The 17,168-nt window shown below is 44.6% G+C and overlaps 1 protein-coding gene across 1 annotated transcript in view; it reads left to right on the forward strand.

The window, feature by feature from the left end:
- The first annotated feature begins 442 nt into the window (after positions 1-442).
- The window catches only part of EIF2B5 (eukaryotic translation initiation factor 2B subunit epsilon), a 36,775-nt gene continuing 20,049 nt past the window's right edge, over positions 443-17,168 (forward strand). Inside the window, 6 exon segments of the mRNA XM_042458619.1 lie at positions 443-651; positions 8,097-8,221; positions 10,423-10,608; positions 10,721-10,898; positions 13,279-13,359; positions 16,230-16,307. Of these exon segments, the coding sequence (XP_042314553.1) occupies positions 481-651; positions 8,097-8,221; positions 10,423-10,608; positions 10,721-10,898; positions 13,279-13,359; positions 16,230-16,307 (819 nt within the window). The 5' untranslated portion in view covers positions 443-480.

Consider the following 17,168-nt stretch of genomic DNA (forward strand, 5'->3'; position numbering starts at 1 on the left):
AGCCCCAGAGTGCCTTGAGGCATTAAAGGGGGCTGCTCCCTCCGTCTTGGCTGGGCCTTCGTCTCCTGTGGCGCTATTCACCATGATTGTTATTTACTGCTCTGTTCATTCCTTTCCCGCCCTTTTCCCGTGCGAATAAAACCCTGACAAGAAAAGAGCTTCAGTTAAAAGCAAATGGAGTGACTCCAGTCCGAAAACGGAGGAAGGCTCTTTAGAGAAGGAAACACGTTTTGAAAAAGAGAACGCTCAGGGTCACAGCAGGAAGGGCGCCTCAGGCAGAGCAGGAAACTAGTGCGCATGCGCGCCTCAAAGAGATGAGAAGAACCCTCGCTTCGGGATCCGTCGCGTTTTGTCCCCTCCGAGCCGCCGTCCATTCCATTTTGCTTCCATTCAGTTTTGTCCTCTCTGAGCCTCCGTCGCCCCTCAGCTTTCCCTCTCCGGAAGCGGAAGCGAGGCGTGCGAGGGAGCGAGCGAGGCATCATGGCGTCCCGCGGCGGCTCCGGGAAGCGTGGCGGCGGCGGCGGCGGCGGCGGCTCTGGTTCCTCCCGAGGCCCGGAAGGCCAAGAGGAGCCCCCGCCTCCGCTGCAGGCAGTGCTGGTGGCAGACAGCTTCAACCGGCGCTTCTTCCCCGTCTCCAAGGACCGGCCACGGGTGAGGCGAGCAGGGCTTCCCTTTCCTTCCCTCGCCCAGCGCCTTTGAGTAGCCTCTCGGAAGGCCAGGGGACGAAGGCAGCCCCGAGGGCCAGGCAGGAAGACCTGGACCCCGAGGGCCAGCCAGCCTCCCTTCTCCTGCCAAGCCTTCCTTCCCTGGGAGAGAGGGCCCTCCAGCCGCAGTCTCCCAGGAAGGAGTGCCTTCCCCTGTCGGACAGCCCTTTCTGTCTGGAGGTTCCTCCGAATGTCGAGCTGCAATCGCTTTCCCTGCAGCTTGCATCCATGGCTCCATTGTTCCCTAGTCTCTGGAGCAGCAGGAAACAAGTCAGCTCCCTCCTGAGTCTGACATCCCTTCAAATACTGAACCTGGTGACAACAGGGGAGACAAGGCCTTCTCGGTGGTTGCCTCCAGCCATCAAAGCCCTCCAGCCTCTGTTTGAAAACAGCCTCCAATGAAGGAGACAGACACACACTCGGATGCAACCTCTTCCCATGTCAAATAGCCCTTTCTGTCAGGAAGGTCCTCCGAATGTTGGGCTGGAATCTCTTTTCCTGGAGCTTGCATCCATGGCTCCATTGTTCCCTAGTCTCTGGAGCAGCAGAAAACAAGCTTGCTCCCTGTTCAATATGGCATCCCTTCAAATAGTTGACTAGGGCTCTGATCATATCCCCTCTGAACCTTCTCTTTTCTCCAGGCTAAACATCCCCAGCAATTCCCTCAGTCTCTCCTCAAGGGCCTTTTTGGTTTCCAGGCCCTTCACCATTTCAGTCGCCCTCCTTGGGACACAGTTCCAGCCAACATTGGCTTTGAATGTTAATATTGTAATCATTTTTATTTTAATGTATCGATTTTGTACATTTTTGCTTGTATTGTTTTGTAATATTGTGAGCTGCTTTGTCCTGGTTTTGAGGAAAGGGCAGAATATAAATAAAGATGATGATGATGATGATGATGATGAGAAGTCCTCCATTGCTCTGCTCAGGTCCTGCAAAGTCAAACCGGTGACCTCCTTCATGGAGTGCCTCCGTCTTCCAGGCAGCCTTCTGCTCTTTCTGCTGCCTCTTGCCTTCCAGAGAAGCCTCAGGGCTGAACCTGGGAGGATTTTCATAGAGGAAACTTAGGCTGTTCCCTGAGGCTGCATCCGCACCCTGGAATTAATGCAGTCTGACACGGCTTTCGCTGTTGTGGTGCATGCTATGCAATCCTGAGATTTGGAGCTTGCTCTGGCACTGAAGCGCTAAGTATCTCACAATGCTAGGGTTCTCCAGGAGAGAGGCACGGCAGATGAAGCAGCATCAAACTGAATGAAGTCTTCAGCATGGCAGCAGCCTAAGTTGTGGTCTTCCCCCACAGTGGCAGTAAAGGAGCAATGAGCAAAATGCTGCTTTGGTATCACTCAAGAGTTTTCCCATTCATCATCCTTTCTGGCTCTTGTTTCTCAGGTCCAAAACACACGGCAGAAATAATCCAGTTTGAAACTGCCTTAACTGGCCTGGCTCGATGCTAGGGAATTCTGGGAACTGTAGTTTTGTGAGACATTTACCATTCTCTGTTGGTGCCACAATAAGCTACAATTCCCAGGATTCCCTAGCAGTGAGCCAGGGCAGTTAAAGCGGTCTCAAACTGGATTATTTCTGCAGCATGGATGGGACCCAAGTCCATTTCCTTCAGTCATGCCCGTTTAATCTGGTTCAGCATTTCCCCAGTGCTCAGCTTGTCCTGCAGATGTATTACTATCTTAGTCACATAGATCATGGTCTGTCTTGAGTCCCAAGCATTTGAAATGTTCATGAGCGTTCTGTGTTGCTCATTGCCTCAGCTCCCTTGAGAGGCAATGGAGACATCGCTGCCATAGATACATGAGCATAGGTGGCTTACACAATGGCTAATTTCATTAGGCATTCTTTATTATTTAGACCCCTTCAGCATGACAAAATGTCAGATCTATTTTGTGAGCCTCTGCCTTGTGAAGAGGTGTTTTGCTTTTGGTAATGGTCTGGGTGAGAAGAAGGCAAACAGAGGTCCAAAACACATTTAACCTTCTCTATCAGAGAGCTCTGGTGCCACAATAAACTACAATTCCCAGGATTCCCTAGCACTGAGCCAGGGCAGTTAAACTAGTCTCAAACTGGATTATTACTGCAGTGTGTCTTGGTCCAGAAAAAGCTTTCCCATCAATGTTATCTTCACAGTGAAAATATATTAATGTATCTGTTTTCCACAATGCACTCATCCCTCCGCATTTGCGACATTGACTTTTGCGGATTTGATTATTCGCTTATTTTATTAATATGCTCTCTCTAGGAATCTCTCGGTCCTCCAGCGCAATTCTATGGTCAAGTTTAACCAAAAGTCGCACTGAAGGACCTATAGAGATTCCCACAGAGAAGACTTTGCTGGGCACTTGTAGCTCCTCCAGCGCAATTCTGTGGTTAGTGTCTGTCAGACGTTGACCACAAAGTTCCACTGGAGGACCTAGAGATTCCTAGAAAGGTGTCCTCTCAGGTAAAAACATGGTGTTTTTGTTATTTGCTGTTTCCCTACATTCACGGGGATCCTTGCCCCTAACCCCAGCGAATGTGGAAGGGCGAGTGTAGCTAGAAAGCCAGCAGGTGACGCAACAGATTGTCTTTGACGGGTGTGTAAAAGAACGCCTCATTTGCTTAAAATCTCAGCCTAGTACAGGACTGGTCCTTTTTTCACTGGCTTTGCTCCTTTGAACTTAATTTCAGTTTGTCAGGCTAGAGTTAAAAAAAGAAACTTTGATGTTATCACTAAATTACCCATTGATTATTTGTTGTGCTTCTAGTAAGTATTCCTGATGTATAGCATTTTCCAAACACCTGATAGCCAGGTTTTAATAAGTCTCTGGTATTTGGGAAATGGTAGACCAGGAATAGCAGGATGAAGGGCACATGTTTGAGATACAGGAGCGGTGCCAGTTCCTCATTTTAATGGCATTCTGAGGCTGGTTCTCCTGGATTCAAATTCACCATTTTGTTGGTCACGGCGCATGCCGTGCTGCCTCCACAGTTTGGACATTTAGATCAAAAATGTCTTGTGTACCATGCTTTCCAGATTTGTAGAATATTGCAGAGGTGGCCTGCAGATGAAGTAAGAAAAGGTTAGGTGCTGGTTTGGTTTTGTTTGTTCTTGCGGATAGTTTAGTGGTCTTCCCACATCCTGACACAGAAGAGTAATAGTTTAAAGGGACCATACAGATGGTTGCGTTAAAATTATTGTAGCTTTCATTTTTGGAAAGACAACTTGCACTAGTTTTTTATTATTATTATTATTATTGCATTCAGGAAAACCTTCCTGCTCTAATCAGATAACTTGGGTCTCTCTTTTCTGTTTGTTCATATTCTTTTATTCCAGGGACACATTCAGAATGTTGACCTTCATTCTCTCTTTGGTCAACAACACACTGCAGAAATAGCCCAGTTTCAGACTGCTTTAACTGCCCTGGCTCAGCGATGGGGAATCCTGGGAATTGTAGTTTATTGTGGCACCTGACAGCTCTTTGTCAGAGAAAACTAAATGCCTCACAAAACTACAGTTCCCAGGATTCCCTAGCATTGAGCAAGAACAGTTAAAGTGGTCTCACACCACTTTATTTCTGCAGTGTGTTTTGGACCCTTGTTTCCTGCGTCCAGCACTACGCACATTTTATAGTGATGCCAGTGACTTTCCGTAATGAAAAAGAAAATTAAGACTGAAAGCCTTTGGCTGAATTTTAATGTCTGGAGTGCTCCTGTTTTCTAAGAGGGAGAAAGCCTTACATCCAAGCTTATGAAAATTCCTAGTTTTTCCTGAGAGGAGCTTAGACCTGTTGGTAGCCATCTGAGGAGGGATGAGCGTCCGCTCCCTCCCTCCCTCAGGATCCTAAATATTAATGCCTGTCCTCAGCATGGAAGGGGAAACGTCCTCCCCCTGGACGCCTTGTTAATTTTAATGCTGGTTTCTGCACTAGGCTTTTGTAGCAGCCTCCCTGGGATAGTAATTGCTCCCATCCTTGAATAGCTTGGCTTCTGTTGAAACAAATGTTTGGTGTAGAAGATGAGTCACCCTCTTCTGTCTTGTTCTATCAGAAGGGAAGGTACTCCCAGGGAGCACTCTCTACTCTGCATCATTTCTGGTAGCTCAGCAGGCTTTACTGGAGAGCCTTTTGGAGCAGCCTGGCGCCAGATTAATTGCTGGTGTGATTTCTCTCCTTATGGCTGGCAAAAACTCCTTATTAAAAACTGGCATTTGTTATTTCCTCGTGAAAATGCTAGATGGGTTTAATCTGTGATCAGGAGAGCTTTTACAAAGGAAATGGGAATTAGACAGCAGTTCTAATGATAGTCTTGAGCGTCGATTGCTCTTTGATGTTATCTGCCCTCGAGTCGACTTTGGCAACCCTGGGGACAAGACACCTCCAAGGACCCCTGTCTTCCACTTCTCTGCAGATTTCTTGCAAGCCCATGCCTGTGTCCCCCATGATTGAGTCCATCCATCTGGCAAGCGGTCTTCCTCTCCTCCTCCTCCTCTCCTCTACCATTCCTAGCATTCATAGAATCATAGAATCGTAGAATTGGAAGAGACCACAGGGGCCATCCAGTCCAACCCTCTGCCCTGAAGTAAATCCATATCAAAGCATCCCCGACAAATGGCCATCCAGCCTCTGCGTAAAGACCTCCAAAGAAGGAGACTCCAGTACACTCTGAGGGAGTTTGTTCCACTGTGGAACAGCCCTTACAAGGTTCAGGAAGTTCCTCTTAATGTTGAGATGGAATTTTTTCCTGCAGCTTGCATCCGTTGTTCTTGGTCCTGTTCTCTGGAGCAGCAGAAAACAAGCTTGTTCCCTCCTCGATGTTTAAACAGGGCTACCATATTATTATTATTATTATTATTATTATTATTATTATTATTATTAACCTTTATTTATAAAGTGCTGTAAATTTACACAGCGCTGTACATACAATCTTTTAATTAGACGGTTCCCTGCCCTCAGGCTTACAATCTAAAAAGACACGACACAAAAGGAGAAGGGAATGGTGGTGGGGAAAGGGATTAGGTCCAGCAGTTCATCTCTACCTCCGAGGCCTGGACCAAGGCAGATGGACTGGAGGGAGGACTTGGCTTCTTGGAGCTAGCCTGCCTCTCTCTCCCTCAAGATGGTGGCTGAAGGGAGGGCTTCTCTTCTTCCAGGCAGGCCTGGTGGGGCTAGCCTGCCTCTCTCTCCCTCAAGATATCACCTCTTAATCTTCTTTTCTCCAGGCTAAACATCCCCAGCTCCCTGAGTTGTTCCTCATAGGGCATGGTTTCCAGGCCCTTCACCATTTTAGTCACCCTCCTTTGGACACATGGCTCCAATTTCTCAATGTCCTTTTTGAATTGTGGTGCCCAGAACAGTACACAATATTCCAGGTGGGGCCTTACCAAAGCAGAATAGGGCGGCACTATTACTTCCCTTGATCTACACACTATACTTTTATTGATGCAGCCTAAAATTGCATTGGCCTTTTTAGCTGCCGCATTGCTCTGTTCACTCATGTTCAACTTGTGATCTACGTGGACTCCTAGATCTCTTTCACACATATAAGTCTCTCACTCAGCCAGGTGTCCCCCATAATCCTATATCTGTGCATTTTATTTTTCCGCCCTAAGTGCAATACCTTACATTTCTCCGTGTTGAATTTCATTTTGTTAGCTTTGGCCCAGCTTTCTAGTCTATTCAGGTCATTTTGAATCTTGATCCTGTCCTCTGGGGTATTAGCTATTCCTCCTAATTTGGTGTCATCTGCAAATTTGATAAGTATGCTCCCAATTCTGTCATCCAGGTCATTGATAAAGATGTTGAATAGCACTGGGCCCAGGACAGAGCCCTGTGGGACCCCACTGGTCACTTCTCTCCAGGATGAAAAGGAGCCATTGTTAAGCACCCTTTGGGTTCGGCCGGGCAACCAGTTACAAATCCATGTAACAGTTAATTTGTCTAGCCCACATTTTACAAGCTTGTATGCAAGAATGTCTTGGGAAACCTTGTCATTCATTAGTGTCACCACTCTCTTCCATGCCAGCATTCTCTGAAGATGTCAGCCACAGATGCTGGTGAAATGTCAGAAATAAACGCCTCCAAAACATGGCCACATATTTTCCAGAACCCAGCTTAGATATCTGGCACTTCTTGTTGCACAGTTTTTTAATGGTGGCTTGCTGCTGTGGTAAGAAAACACTTTTACTACTGAAATTTTAATGAGTGGCCTTATCTTGAGCAAACCCTCCTCCCCATGCTTACAATTGATCAAGAGAAAGTTAGGCAACTTTGACTCATGGCAACTCCATGGATCAATTCCTTTGAAGAGGCGGGATATAAATAAAACTTCTTATTATTATTGATAAGACACTTCTAAAAAAAACCCTGTCCTTAACTACTCTGCTCAGTTCCTTCAGACTCATGGCTATAGCCTCCATGACTGAATCTAGCTATCTGGTATGTGGTTTCCATACCTCTTTTTCTCTTGACCTCTACCTTTCAAGTATTGTCTTTTGTGGTGAGCCCGCCTTCTCAAGATGTGGCCGACGCACAACAGGCTCAATCTAGTAGTCATCTTGGCTTCTAGGGAGGGCTCACGCTTGATCTGTTTGTTTGTCTTTTTGGCCATCCATGGTATCCTCAGCATCTTCTCCAGCACCACATCTCAAATGATTTTATTTTTTCCTATCCGCTTTGTCCCTTGTCTAGTTCTCACATCAATATGTGATGATGGCTTGGATGACTGAATTCTAATTTTAGTACTCAGTTTGTATATCTTTACACTTTGGGTTCTCCTTCTGATTTCTTGACTGCAGTCTCTTCTCATCAGTGATTGATCCAAGGGGTGGGAAATCTTTATTTCAGTTCCGTCATCTTCTAGATGGATGTCAGTCCTCAACGGCCATTATTTTTGTTTTCTTAATGTTCAACCTTAAACTTGCCCTCTAACTTTCTTCTTTACCTTTCTTTAGTTATTGTTCCTCTTACTAAATTTTAGCAACAGGAATATAAGTCTGTTTATCTGGTGTCCCCCCCCCCCTTTGTGGATCAAGTGGTGGGTTTTGGTTTAAATGAAATCAGAAGCAGGTTTCTAGAAAAACCTACTTAAGTTGACTTGCCTAGACTTTATGGAATGAAGCTGTTAGGTGGGGAATGTGTGGGAAGTCTGGTTTGTTCATTAGTTTATATATGTTAATAATAGAAATAGATTTTTAAGTGTGAAAAATAAACTTCAGATTCATATATTTTTTAAAAAGCTGCTAAATTAAAAGAGTTACTTGTGTAATGTAACATACAATTATGATTTAATTCAATATTTTGTATTTTGGTAGGCTGGTTTTCGTTTTCATGTGAAGATTGTGAATGTGCGGATAAAAAGGACAACATTTTTGCCTGACCTTTTGTTTGTTTGTTTGTTCCCTAGGCTCTGATTCCTTTGGCCAATGTGGCCATGATCGACTACACGCTGGAATTCCTCACGGCAGCGGGAGTGGAGGAAACCTTTGTCTTTTGCTGCTGGAAGTCAACAGAGATCAAGGAGCATATACTGTGAGAACAGACACCGTTTCTGATTGATCAAACAAGGAGTCTCTTCCTTTCATTTGTCAGTCTTTCTATGGCTTGACTAATGCAGGAGAGGTGAAAGTGGGGCTCTGGGGCCACTGGAAACCCCAAAGCTGTTTTGACTGCTGCTGACATTCACCCCAACTGCCCTGGCCCACTTTTTTTTGGCAAAAGAAGAAAGAGCAAATTGCTTTCTAGAAAGGCTGCTCCCTAGAACAGAGAACGGTTCACTTTTTAAATAAGTCACAGCCCCCCTGTCCACCATTTAACATAAAAGAAACAACAAATGTTTACTTTCAGCTGCTTCTGTTCTTATTTTGTTTTCTTTGTTGCTTGGTTGCATGTCAATCCAAGAAGGTCCTCTAGGGCAAGGAATTAGCTCACAGGTGCTCCTGAATTGTCCATCCCAATCAGCTGCTGTTAGTGTGGAATTTGAGAGCCACATCGCCCAGGGAACACAGCATAAACATCCTTACTATATTCAATTTGCATCACTTGATTCTTTTTTGGGACCATGACAGGTGACAGCGCATACCCATCATAAGCATTAGAATCACAGAATTTTAGAGTTGGAAGGGGCCATTCAGACCATATAGTTTAACCCTCTGCTCTGCACTCCTAAAAGATACCCATCCAACATATATTTAAAGACCTCCAACCAAAGAGAGCTTCTCCCCACTGGCAATCTATTCCATTGCTGAACAGTTCTTTCAGTAAAGAAGGTCTTTCTAATATTTAGGTAGAATATCTTTACTTGTAACTTGGTATGTGTTCTGGTCTCTGAAGCAGGGAAAATCAAGCTCACTACATACTCCTACAAGCCATCCCTTCAGATCAGGGGTAGGCAACCTTTTTGAGCCGGGGGCCGGGTTGCTGTCCCTCAGACAACTGGGGGGGCCGAAGCCAATAAATAAATAATTAAATAATTTTAAAAAAATAAATAAATAAACCGGGACAAATGTAGGACAGCACTTTCAAATGGTGGACACTTTTTTAAAAAAAAGTGGAGGACACGCAAAAAAAATTTGCTGATTTAAAAAAAAATGTTAATATAAATGCATGTTTCTGAGGCGTCTATAGACAGTTGCCCCCCTTGCCCCTGCGCGTGAGAGGCCAAAGGCCCCGGCGGCAAACGGCGGCAGGACCAGGCTGGGGCCGGTCCCAAGGCCTTGCCAGGCCGCATCCGGCCCGCGGGCCGCAGGTTGCCTACCCCTGCTTCAGATATTTAATTAAGTAAGATACTTCAGTAGTTAGATAGGTGCTACAGAGGACTTTGCTGCTGGACAGAGTTAAAAAATGTCATCTCTCAGATGCTAACAATAGTTTATGAAGGCTACTGGATTCTTTTTCCTGCACAGTGCCTTCATGACTGTGGTTATGGTGATATTTAATATACCCTGTTCATTAGTCATATCAGAAATAATAATAATAATAATAATAATAATAATAATAATAATAATAATTATATTTTATTTCCACCAAAGAATTGGGGCTCAGAACAGCTCGCAATTTGAAGGTACATACAAGAAATGCACCTTAAAATAAAATTAAACTTTTTACAATATTAAAACAATTCACATCCTAGTTTTAAAAAATAAAATACAATTAAAATATAAAAAGCCATTAAAAACAACTTAGGCCTGATTTAAACGGGCCTTTGCACCGCCCTGTCACGTGCTAGTGGTTGGCCGAGGATGCAGCATCCATACCGGCCTCGCCTCTAACACATGATGGGGCGTCAAAATGGCGGTGCCCTGTACACATGGGTGCCGCCATTTTGACGCAATGGATGTGTAGCGTCTGCACATCCCATTGTGCTGGCAACATCACGAGTGCGCCATTTGGCAGCTGAGGCTTTCCGCCGGCAGAAATGGAGATGGCGGCAGACCGCCCTTTTTTGGCGGTCTGTATCCCGCCTAAGTTAAAATGATACAGCAACTCCCAACCTGTTCTTTAAAAACCTTCTGTTTCTAAAAGCCCACCTGAATAAAAAGATTTTAGCATGCCAATGGAAACACAATGAGGAGGCCATCATGGCTTTCTTTAGAAGGGGGTTCCAGAGGCACCCACCAAGAAGGCCCTCTTTCGTGTTCCCCCAACTGTATAACAGAATAGGAAGGAACTTTCTGCTATCTATGCTGTGGAGATCTTTCTATTTATTCCTTTCTGTCTGTGTTGTCTCCCAGGAAATCTAAGTGGTGCCGTTCAAACTCTCCAAACACAGTGCGGTTTGTAACTTCAGACCTCTATCGCTCGCTTGGTGATGTACTGAGGGATGTGGATGCTAAGTCACTTGTCCGTTCTGACTTCATCCTTGTCTCAGGAGATGTTGTGTCCAATATTAATGTTTCCACAGCTTTACAGGAACACAGGTGAGTGTGCGGGAGAGAGATGTAACAACCTGGCATGCTGGGATGATTTGTGGCTTGTGAGGTGCATCACTTCAGTCAAAACCCCTTATCCCCCCCTTACTTCTTCATATAGGTTACGTCGTAAATTGGAGAAGAATGTATCTGTCATGACCATGATCTTCAAAGAGTGCTCACCAGGTCACCGAGCTAGATGCCAAGAGGATGACATTATTGTTGCCATGCACAGTGCTACCAAGAGAGTGTTGCACTACCAGAAAACCCAAGGACTGAAACGCTTCCGGTTTCCCATGGTGTGTTCATACAGGAAGACGTGACAAGTAGTCCAGTCAGTTCTCCCAAGAATCTATATCTGGAGAAACTGTGCTGTTCCTTTCAGGATGTAGAGTCCTCAAGACCTGGCCTTCAGATGCCAAAATCACTTTTACACTTGCTGTTGGGTATTTCATTCTGTCTCAGGCTCAAACTACTATCTCTACAATGGGCATAATATTGTCATACAGGGCCAGCGGATGGTTCAGTCAGAGAATGTTGTATGCCTAAAAAGTGGATGTTTTTATGGATGTTCTTCATTGGTGTAGTAAACTGTTTTAGTAGTTTGCTAGGTACCAAGCTCGTTTTTATGATTTTGAATAAGTATTTCCAAAAGTTGGAGCTGTTCTTGGCTTTTAGAAAAATAGTCTTTTTTTGGAAATCATAGGTAATTCAGTTGATAGCATACTGGAGAACTTCAGAAATACTTTAAGCCAGGGGTTGGCAATCTACGGCCCACGGGCCGCATGCGGCCCGCCGAGGCGTAGAATCCGGCCCTGCCGCAGATTGCCGCTGAGGCCTTTGTCCTCCGGCAAAAGCGCGCGGGGGCTTTGTCCTCCGGCGCAAGTGCGCAGGGCCTTTGGCCGCCGGTGCAGGCGTGTGGTGCCTCTAGCCGCCGGCGCAGACGCGTGGGGCCTCTGGCCACTGCCGCAGGCGCACGGGGGCCTTTGGCGTCCGGCGCAAGCGCACGGGGACTTTGGCGTCCAGCGCAAGCGCGCGGGGACTTTGCGCACGGGGCAAGCGGCGGGCAAGGAGGAGCAAGTGGGGGCAAGAGACAGGCAAGGGGGGCAAGGAGGAGCAAGTAGGGGCAAGAGGCGGGCAAGGGGGGATTGTCTATAGAAGCCTCAGAAACATGAATTTATATTAACATTTTTTTAAAAATCAGCAGATATTTTTGTGTGTCCTCCATTTTTTTCAATTTAAAAAAGGGTCCCCCATTTTAAAATTTTGTCCTACATTTGTCCTGGTTTATTTATTTATTTAATTTAAAAATTATTTAATTATATATATATATATATTTTTTGGCTTCGGCCCCCCGAGTTGTCTGAGGGACAGCAACCCGGCCCCCGGCTCAAAACAGTTGCCTACCCCTGCTTTAAGCAGACAGCAAGCTCAAGTTTTCACCCAAACTCTTTCAGCAGCTTCATATTGAAGTTGCTGTCAGAGAATGCCTAAGTGACTTTGATTATGCACCTTCTTTCCAGGCTTTTTGAGCAATGTAAACAGGCAATCGGAGTATCTCACCGTGGCAAAAAGCATTTTTTTTTATTCTCTATCTGGAAATTGATACCCTTTGCCGCAGGGGAAGTATGGAAAAAACACTCTTGATCTAGGTCGGGGTGAGAATTAGCCTGTGGCCTGCACTCACCCTACTGCTATCCACCTGAAACTGCCTAATGCTCAAAAATGCAGAACCAAAATAGAAAATCATACCCCTAAAAGCCTCTAAAAGGACATGATTCTCTATTTGAAGGCTGTTTTAACTCACTGGGTGCTTTATTTTTGTAGCACTCTGAGTTTTGGGATGAAGGGTGGGGATGGTGGATGGTAAGATAGTTTTTGCCCCCAGACTCTGCAGCCCATCCTTGATCTGGGTCCATGATTCTTGCGCTAGACATGAAAAATAAAAAAAAATCTGACTCTCATTCTGGATGACGTGACATGACTGGGAACGATGCTGGGTACCATACCTCAGAGCAGAGTATGTACTTTCCATGAGGTCTTAAGTTATAGCCAAGGTGGAAAAACCACAACTGACCAGAGCACTGAAGAGCAGACAGTACTGAATTAGATGGGCTAACCACCTCTCCTGATATGGGACGGTTTGGTATGTTCCTAAGGAGGATATGCAACATCCTGTTCTAGCAGTTTTGCTCAATGTATGAAGCCTTCTGGAAGTTGAGAAGCTGGTCATTTTAAATCTTGTTTCACAGTTAGAAAACTGGGGCAGATTTTTCCCAAGGCCATACTGGTTTCATAGTGGTGAACTGTATTGTGGTGTAAGAAAGCATGCATGGCCTTTCACAAGCAGGATAAAGTTCTTGGATTTAAAGCAGAAAACTTGTTGGGATTATTTAGACGTGGTTCTGATTTATAGAGAGGCATTTTTGGATTACTGCACTTTCTTTTCTGGTGTTATCAGGTGTTGGTAATATCAATAACTGTATAGGTTTCCAAGTGGGACTGAGTGTCTGGTGAGGTTCTTGTGGACTCTGTGTGCAAACAGGCACCCCTCCACCCCATGGTCCTCTCCAAGCACTTCCTCCAGTGAGGGCTCCAAAGTAGCATGAAGAATTTTGAATGTTACATACTCTCTGAGGAGCTCACATGTTCCTCACTATGTTTCCTTTCATTTTGTAGAGCTTGTTCCAGAGTAATATTGAAGAAGTTCAAGTACGGCATGATTTGTTGGACTGTCACATTAGTATCTGTTCCCCACAGGTAGGTTTTGCGAAATTAGGCTACTTTCACAGGCAGATGATGACCAAGATCCTACATGGCTGAACATTGTGTAAGAGGTCTATGTGCGGGATTTTGCTGTGGCTCCACAAGACTCAGCATTGCACAGCATGGGCATTGTGTTGCTGGTGGAGAGCAGAGTTGTTAGATCAGAGGAGCGTATGGCTAAATTCCCATAGCCAAACACAGACCAAGGACATCTTTGCTGGAACCACTTGGGTCTTCTCAAGGTCTCAGTGGATGATGTCTTTGGTTTGTTTCCCCTTCTTGCCATCAACAGTGGAATGGCTGGAGGTGAGGGCTATTGCAGTGCAGAGGTGAGTGGGCTTTGAATGCTGTGGAGGAAGGAAGAAAATACCAAACTCTGCAATGAAAAGAAGAAAAAAAATTAGGTGGATATATGTTTGCCTAATTCATTAATGGAATGCAGGCAATGTGTTGTTCAGGATGTTGGGTGGGTTTGAATCTGTGCCTCAGTTGTCCTTAACACAAACACAAAAGAGAGATTGATAAATAGACAGACAGACAAGGATGGGCCATGGGCTGCATGTGGACCTCGGTCCATTTTTGCGGTCCCTACAGAACCCTCCAGTGTTCCCTAGGCAGAATTCTCTTTTTTTTAAAAATGGGTTTTTAAATATTTCTGGAGGTAGAGGGATGGCATGTATGTGGGGTGGGCACAACTCCCCCCTAAGCTTGCTTTGCCCAGTTCCCATATCCAGTGGGCCATTGGTATCCACTGAGATTTGGTTCCAAAACCCCACATAGATACCAAAATCAGTGGATACTCAAGTCCCATTAAATACAGTGGTGCAGTAAAATGGTGTCCCTTATATAAAATCCGATTGTGGGAGAAAGGCAGGATATCAGTCCTTCAAATAATAAATAAATAAAATGGCAAAATAAAGGCTTGCTTTTTGGAATAGATATATTTTTAAAGTTTTTTAAAGCCATGGATGGTTGAATCCATGGATAAACAATTTGAGGGTATGAAGGACCAACTGTATAAACCAGAAGTGGATGTAGAGTCACTTCTGGTTTTTGTTTTAGTGGAAGTGGGGGGATTTGGGGGCCTGGTGATCCTCTAGTCCAGCCTTGCCAAAGTTTCCAACCCCAGGTTTAGAAGGACCACTGGAGTGGCAATATATAAGTCCCAAGTGCTTTCACTTGCAAATGTATTTTAGGCTGCAACTACACTGCAGAAATAATGCAGGTTGACACCATTTTAACTCCCATGGCTCAGTGCTATGGAATCCTGGGATTTGTAGTTTGTTGTGGCATCAGAACTTTCTGACAGAAAAGGCTAAATGTGTCACAAAACTACAGTTCCAGAATCCCATAGCATTGAACCATGGAAGTTTTAAGTGGTGTCAACCTGGATTATTTCTGCAGTGCAGAGGAGTCTTACTCCTTGGTAGGCAGGTGAGAAACCAAGAGATTGGTGGTTAGGGAAGCAGATAGGTGTTCTTGGAGGCTCAACCACAAATGACATGACTGCCTGCCATCCTGCCTTCAGACCTCTCTCTTCTTACCCTCATAGCAGATGGATAGTAGGGAGGAAGATAAGACACAGCAAGGTAATGAAACAGGTTTGTGGAAGCAAAGATTGAGTGGCTGATGGAAGAGGGCCCCAGGAAGGATGGAAGGACTCCATGGCTGGTGGTTCTCCATCACTAATTTATAGGCAAGTGACTTTTCATCTGGTGGAGGAAATCCCAAATTAGGATAGCTGAACTGTGTTGCTGATGAGTTCCCAGTTGAAAACTGTTGCCTCCAGGAACATGTATCATTGAGGAATTTCATATTGCTTCATGGAAAAAATAATAAAGATGGAGTTGGACATTGGTGAGGGAGTGTCAAGAAGCGTTCACAGAAGTAATTGCATGCAAAGGCTTTATTCTGAATATCTTTCTAGAAAATGGTAGTAGTTGTACTGTATTATTACTTGGCCTTTGCCATAACCATACCAAAATTCTCCTGCACAGGAACTTGAATGCACATTTTGCCATTCAGTAATATATGCCTACTGGCTATAGAAACCCAATGAATTGAGCAGAATTAGCTAATATGCACTATATGCCATCCCTCTTACAGTCAGTGATTTAGACAGGTTTGGCTTCCAAAGGCCTTCTTCTGTGATTCCGTGGGTTGTGACTACACCTTCCTCTTTACCTTGGGAATGTCAGGAAGGTGCCATAGGGCGAGGTGTAGATGGTGATAGCAGTACTTGGGAAGCACTGAGCAAACTAAACTGTTCCGAGGAGGATGGTTGCTTTCTGATTTTGGTTCTTTAACACTAAAGCTCCCCAGAACAACTTCTTGTAAAGTCTGTTGTTTTTAGTAACCAGTATTCAGAGTGACTTAGTGATTTAATGTTGGACCAGGACTTTGGTTCAATTCCTTGCTCGGCTAGGGTTAGATTCCCTGCTTGGCCATGAAATCCACTGGGTGACCTTGGGAAAGTCACATGCTCTCAGCCTCAGTAGCAGGCAATGGTAAACTTCCTATCCCATGATAGGATCACATTAGTCATCATAAGTGGGAATGACTTAAAGGCACACAACAACAACAAATCTTTAAAAACTAGCTTCATATAATGTGTATAATAATGTTCCAGTTAGCAGTGAAGTGGCTGTATTTTGTGCTAGCTGTGGCTTTCACGTTCAGGGGCTCCCCATGTATAGGTCATTACCATAGTCTAATTGAATGGTTATCATTGCATGAGCTACTGTGGCTGAGCTACATCTGTCCAAGAAGGTCTTGGTGGATTTTAGGAGAATTATTTGGCGCTGTGTGATATGGTTTTCTATCCTGGTGTGTTTACCCTGATGTTGCCTATCTTTTCCTGGCAGGTGGCTGAGCTGTTCACAGATAACTTTGATTATCAAACTCGGGATGACTTTGTGCGTGGCCTTTTGGTGAATGAAGAGGTACGTTTGTGATGGCAAATGAAATCCAGTGTGGTTGTGTGATGGTTACAGTGGAATGATGAAGAGGTAGGTGTTGGTGAATGTCTGTTGAAAGAAGAACTTGGTCTTAAGAGCTCGATATTTCATCAGGATATTTATATATTATCTGCAAAGATGATTTGCATTTTTTACTTAGTATAAAATATGTACATACAGTATGTGTTTTGTGTAATTGTTTATTTCCAAAGGTAAAGATTATTAGTACTTAGGCATAATTTGATAAGGACTGTAACAGGAGAAGTAAGAAGAGTGACATCAGTCATTTGCTAGAGAGCAGAAGCTAGGAAGTGAAAGGGTGAGATGGAAATGGAATAGAAATAAAAAGGTGACAAGGGAAGTGACAACCTTGTCTTCAGTGACCTCTGTACACAATCTACCCAAGACATGTATGGAGACTACATTGTACATGACCTGTGTATTTCACTTTTTCCTATGAGATCCTAAGAACATTCAGTGCAGCTTTGTGTACTCGGAAGAGAGACTTAAATCAGCACCCCAAATTCTGCACTAGAAAATGTTGACTTCTGCAACTGTATGTGAATGTAGAGTAGGAGCTGTAGCACAGTGACATCTCCAGATATAGCTGGGAAAGACGTCTTTCTGCAGAGCCCCTGCGAGTCACAGTTGACTGTAGTGAGCTACATGGACCTCACTCAGTAGAAAGTAGCTTCGTGTGTTCCTATCTGAATAAATTTACGTGACTGTAGTCTGCATAATCTCTTACATAACTGATTTTTCTAGTCAAGTGCTACTATGTAGAGCATGGAAGTCTTACCTTAAACATGCCCTTGTTGAAGAGGGGATTTCAGAATGCTGGGAATT

This window comes from Sceloporus undulatus, chromosome 3 (assembly GCF_019175285.1).
Source record: "Sceloporus undulatus isolate JIND9_A2432 ecotype Alabama chromosome 3, SceUnd_v1.1, whole genome shotgun sequence".
NCBI lineage: Eukaryota > Metazoa > Chordata > Lepidosauria > Squamata > Phrynosomatidae > Sceloporus > Sceloporus undulatus.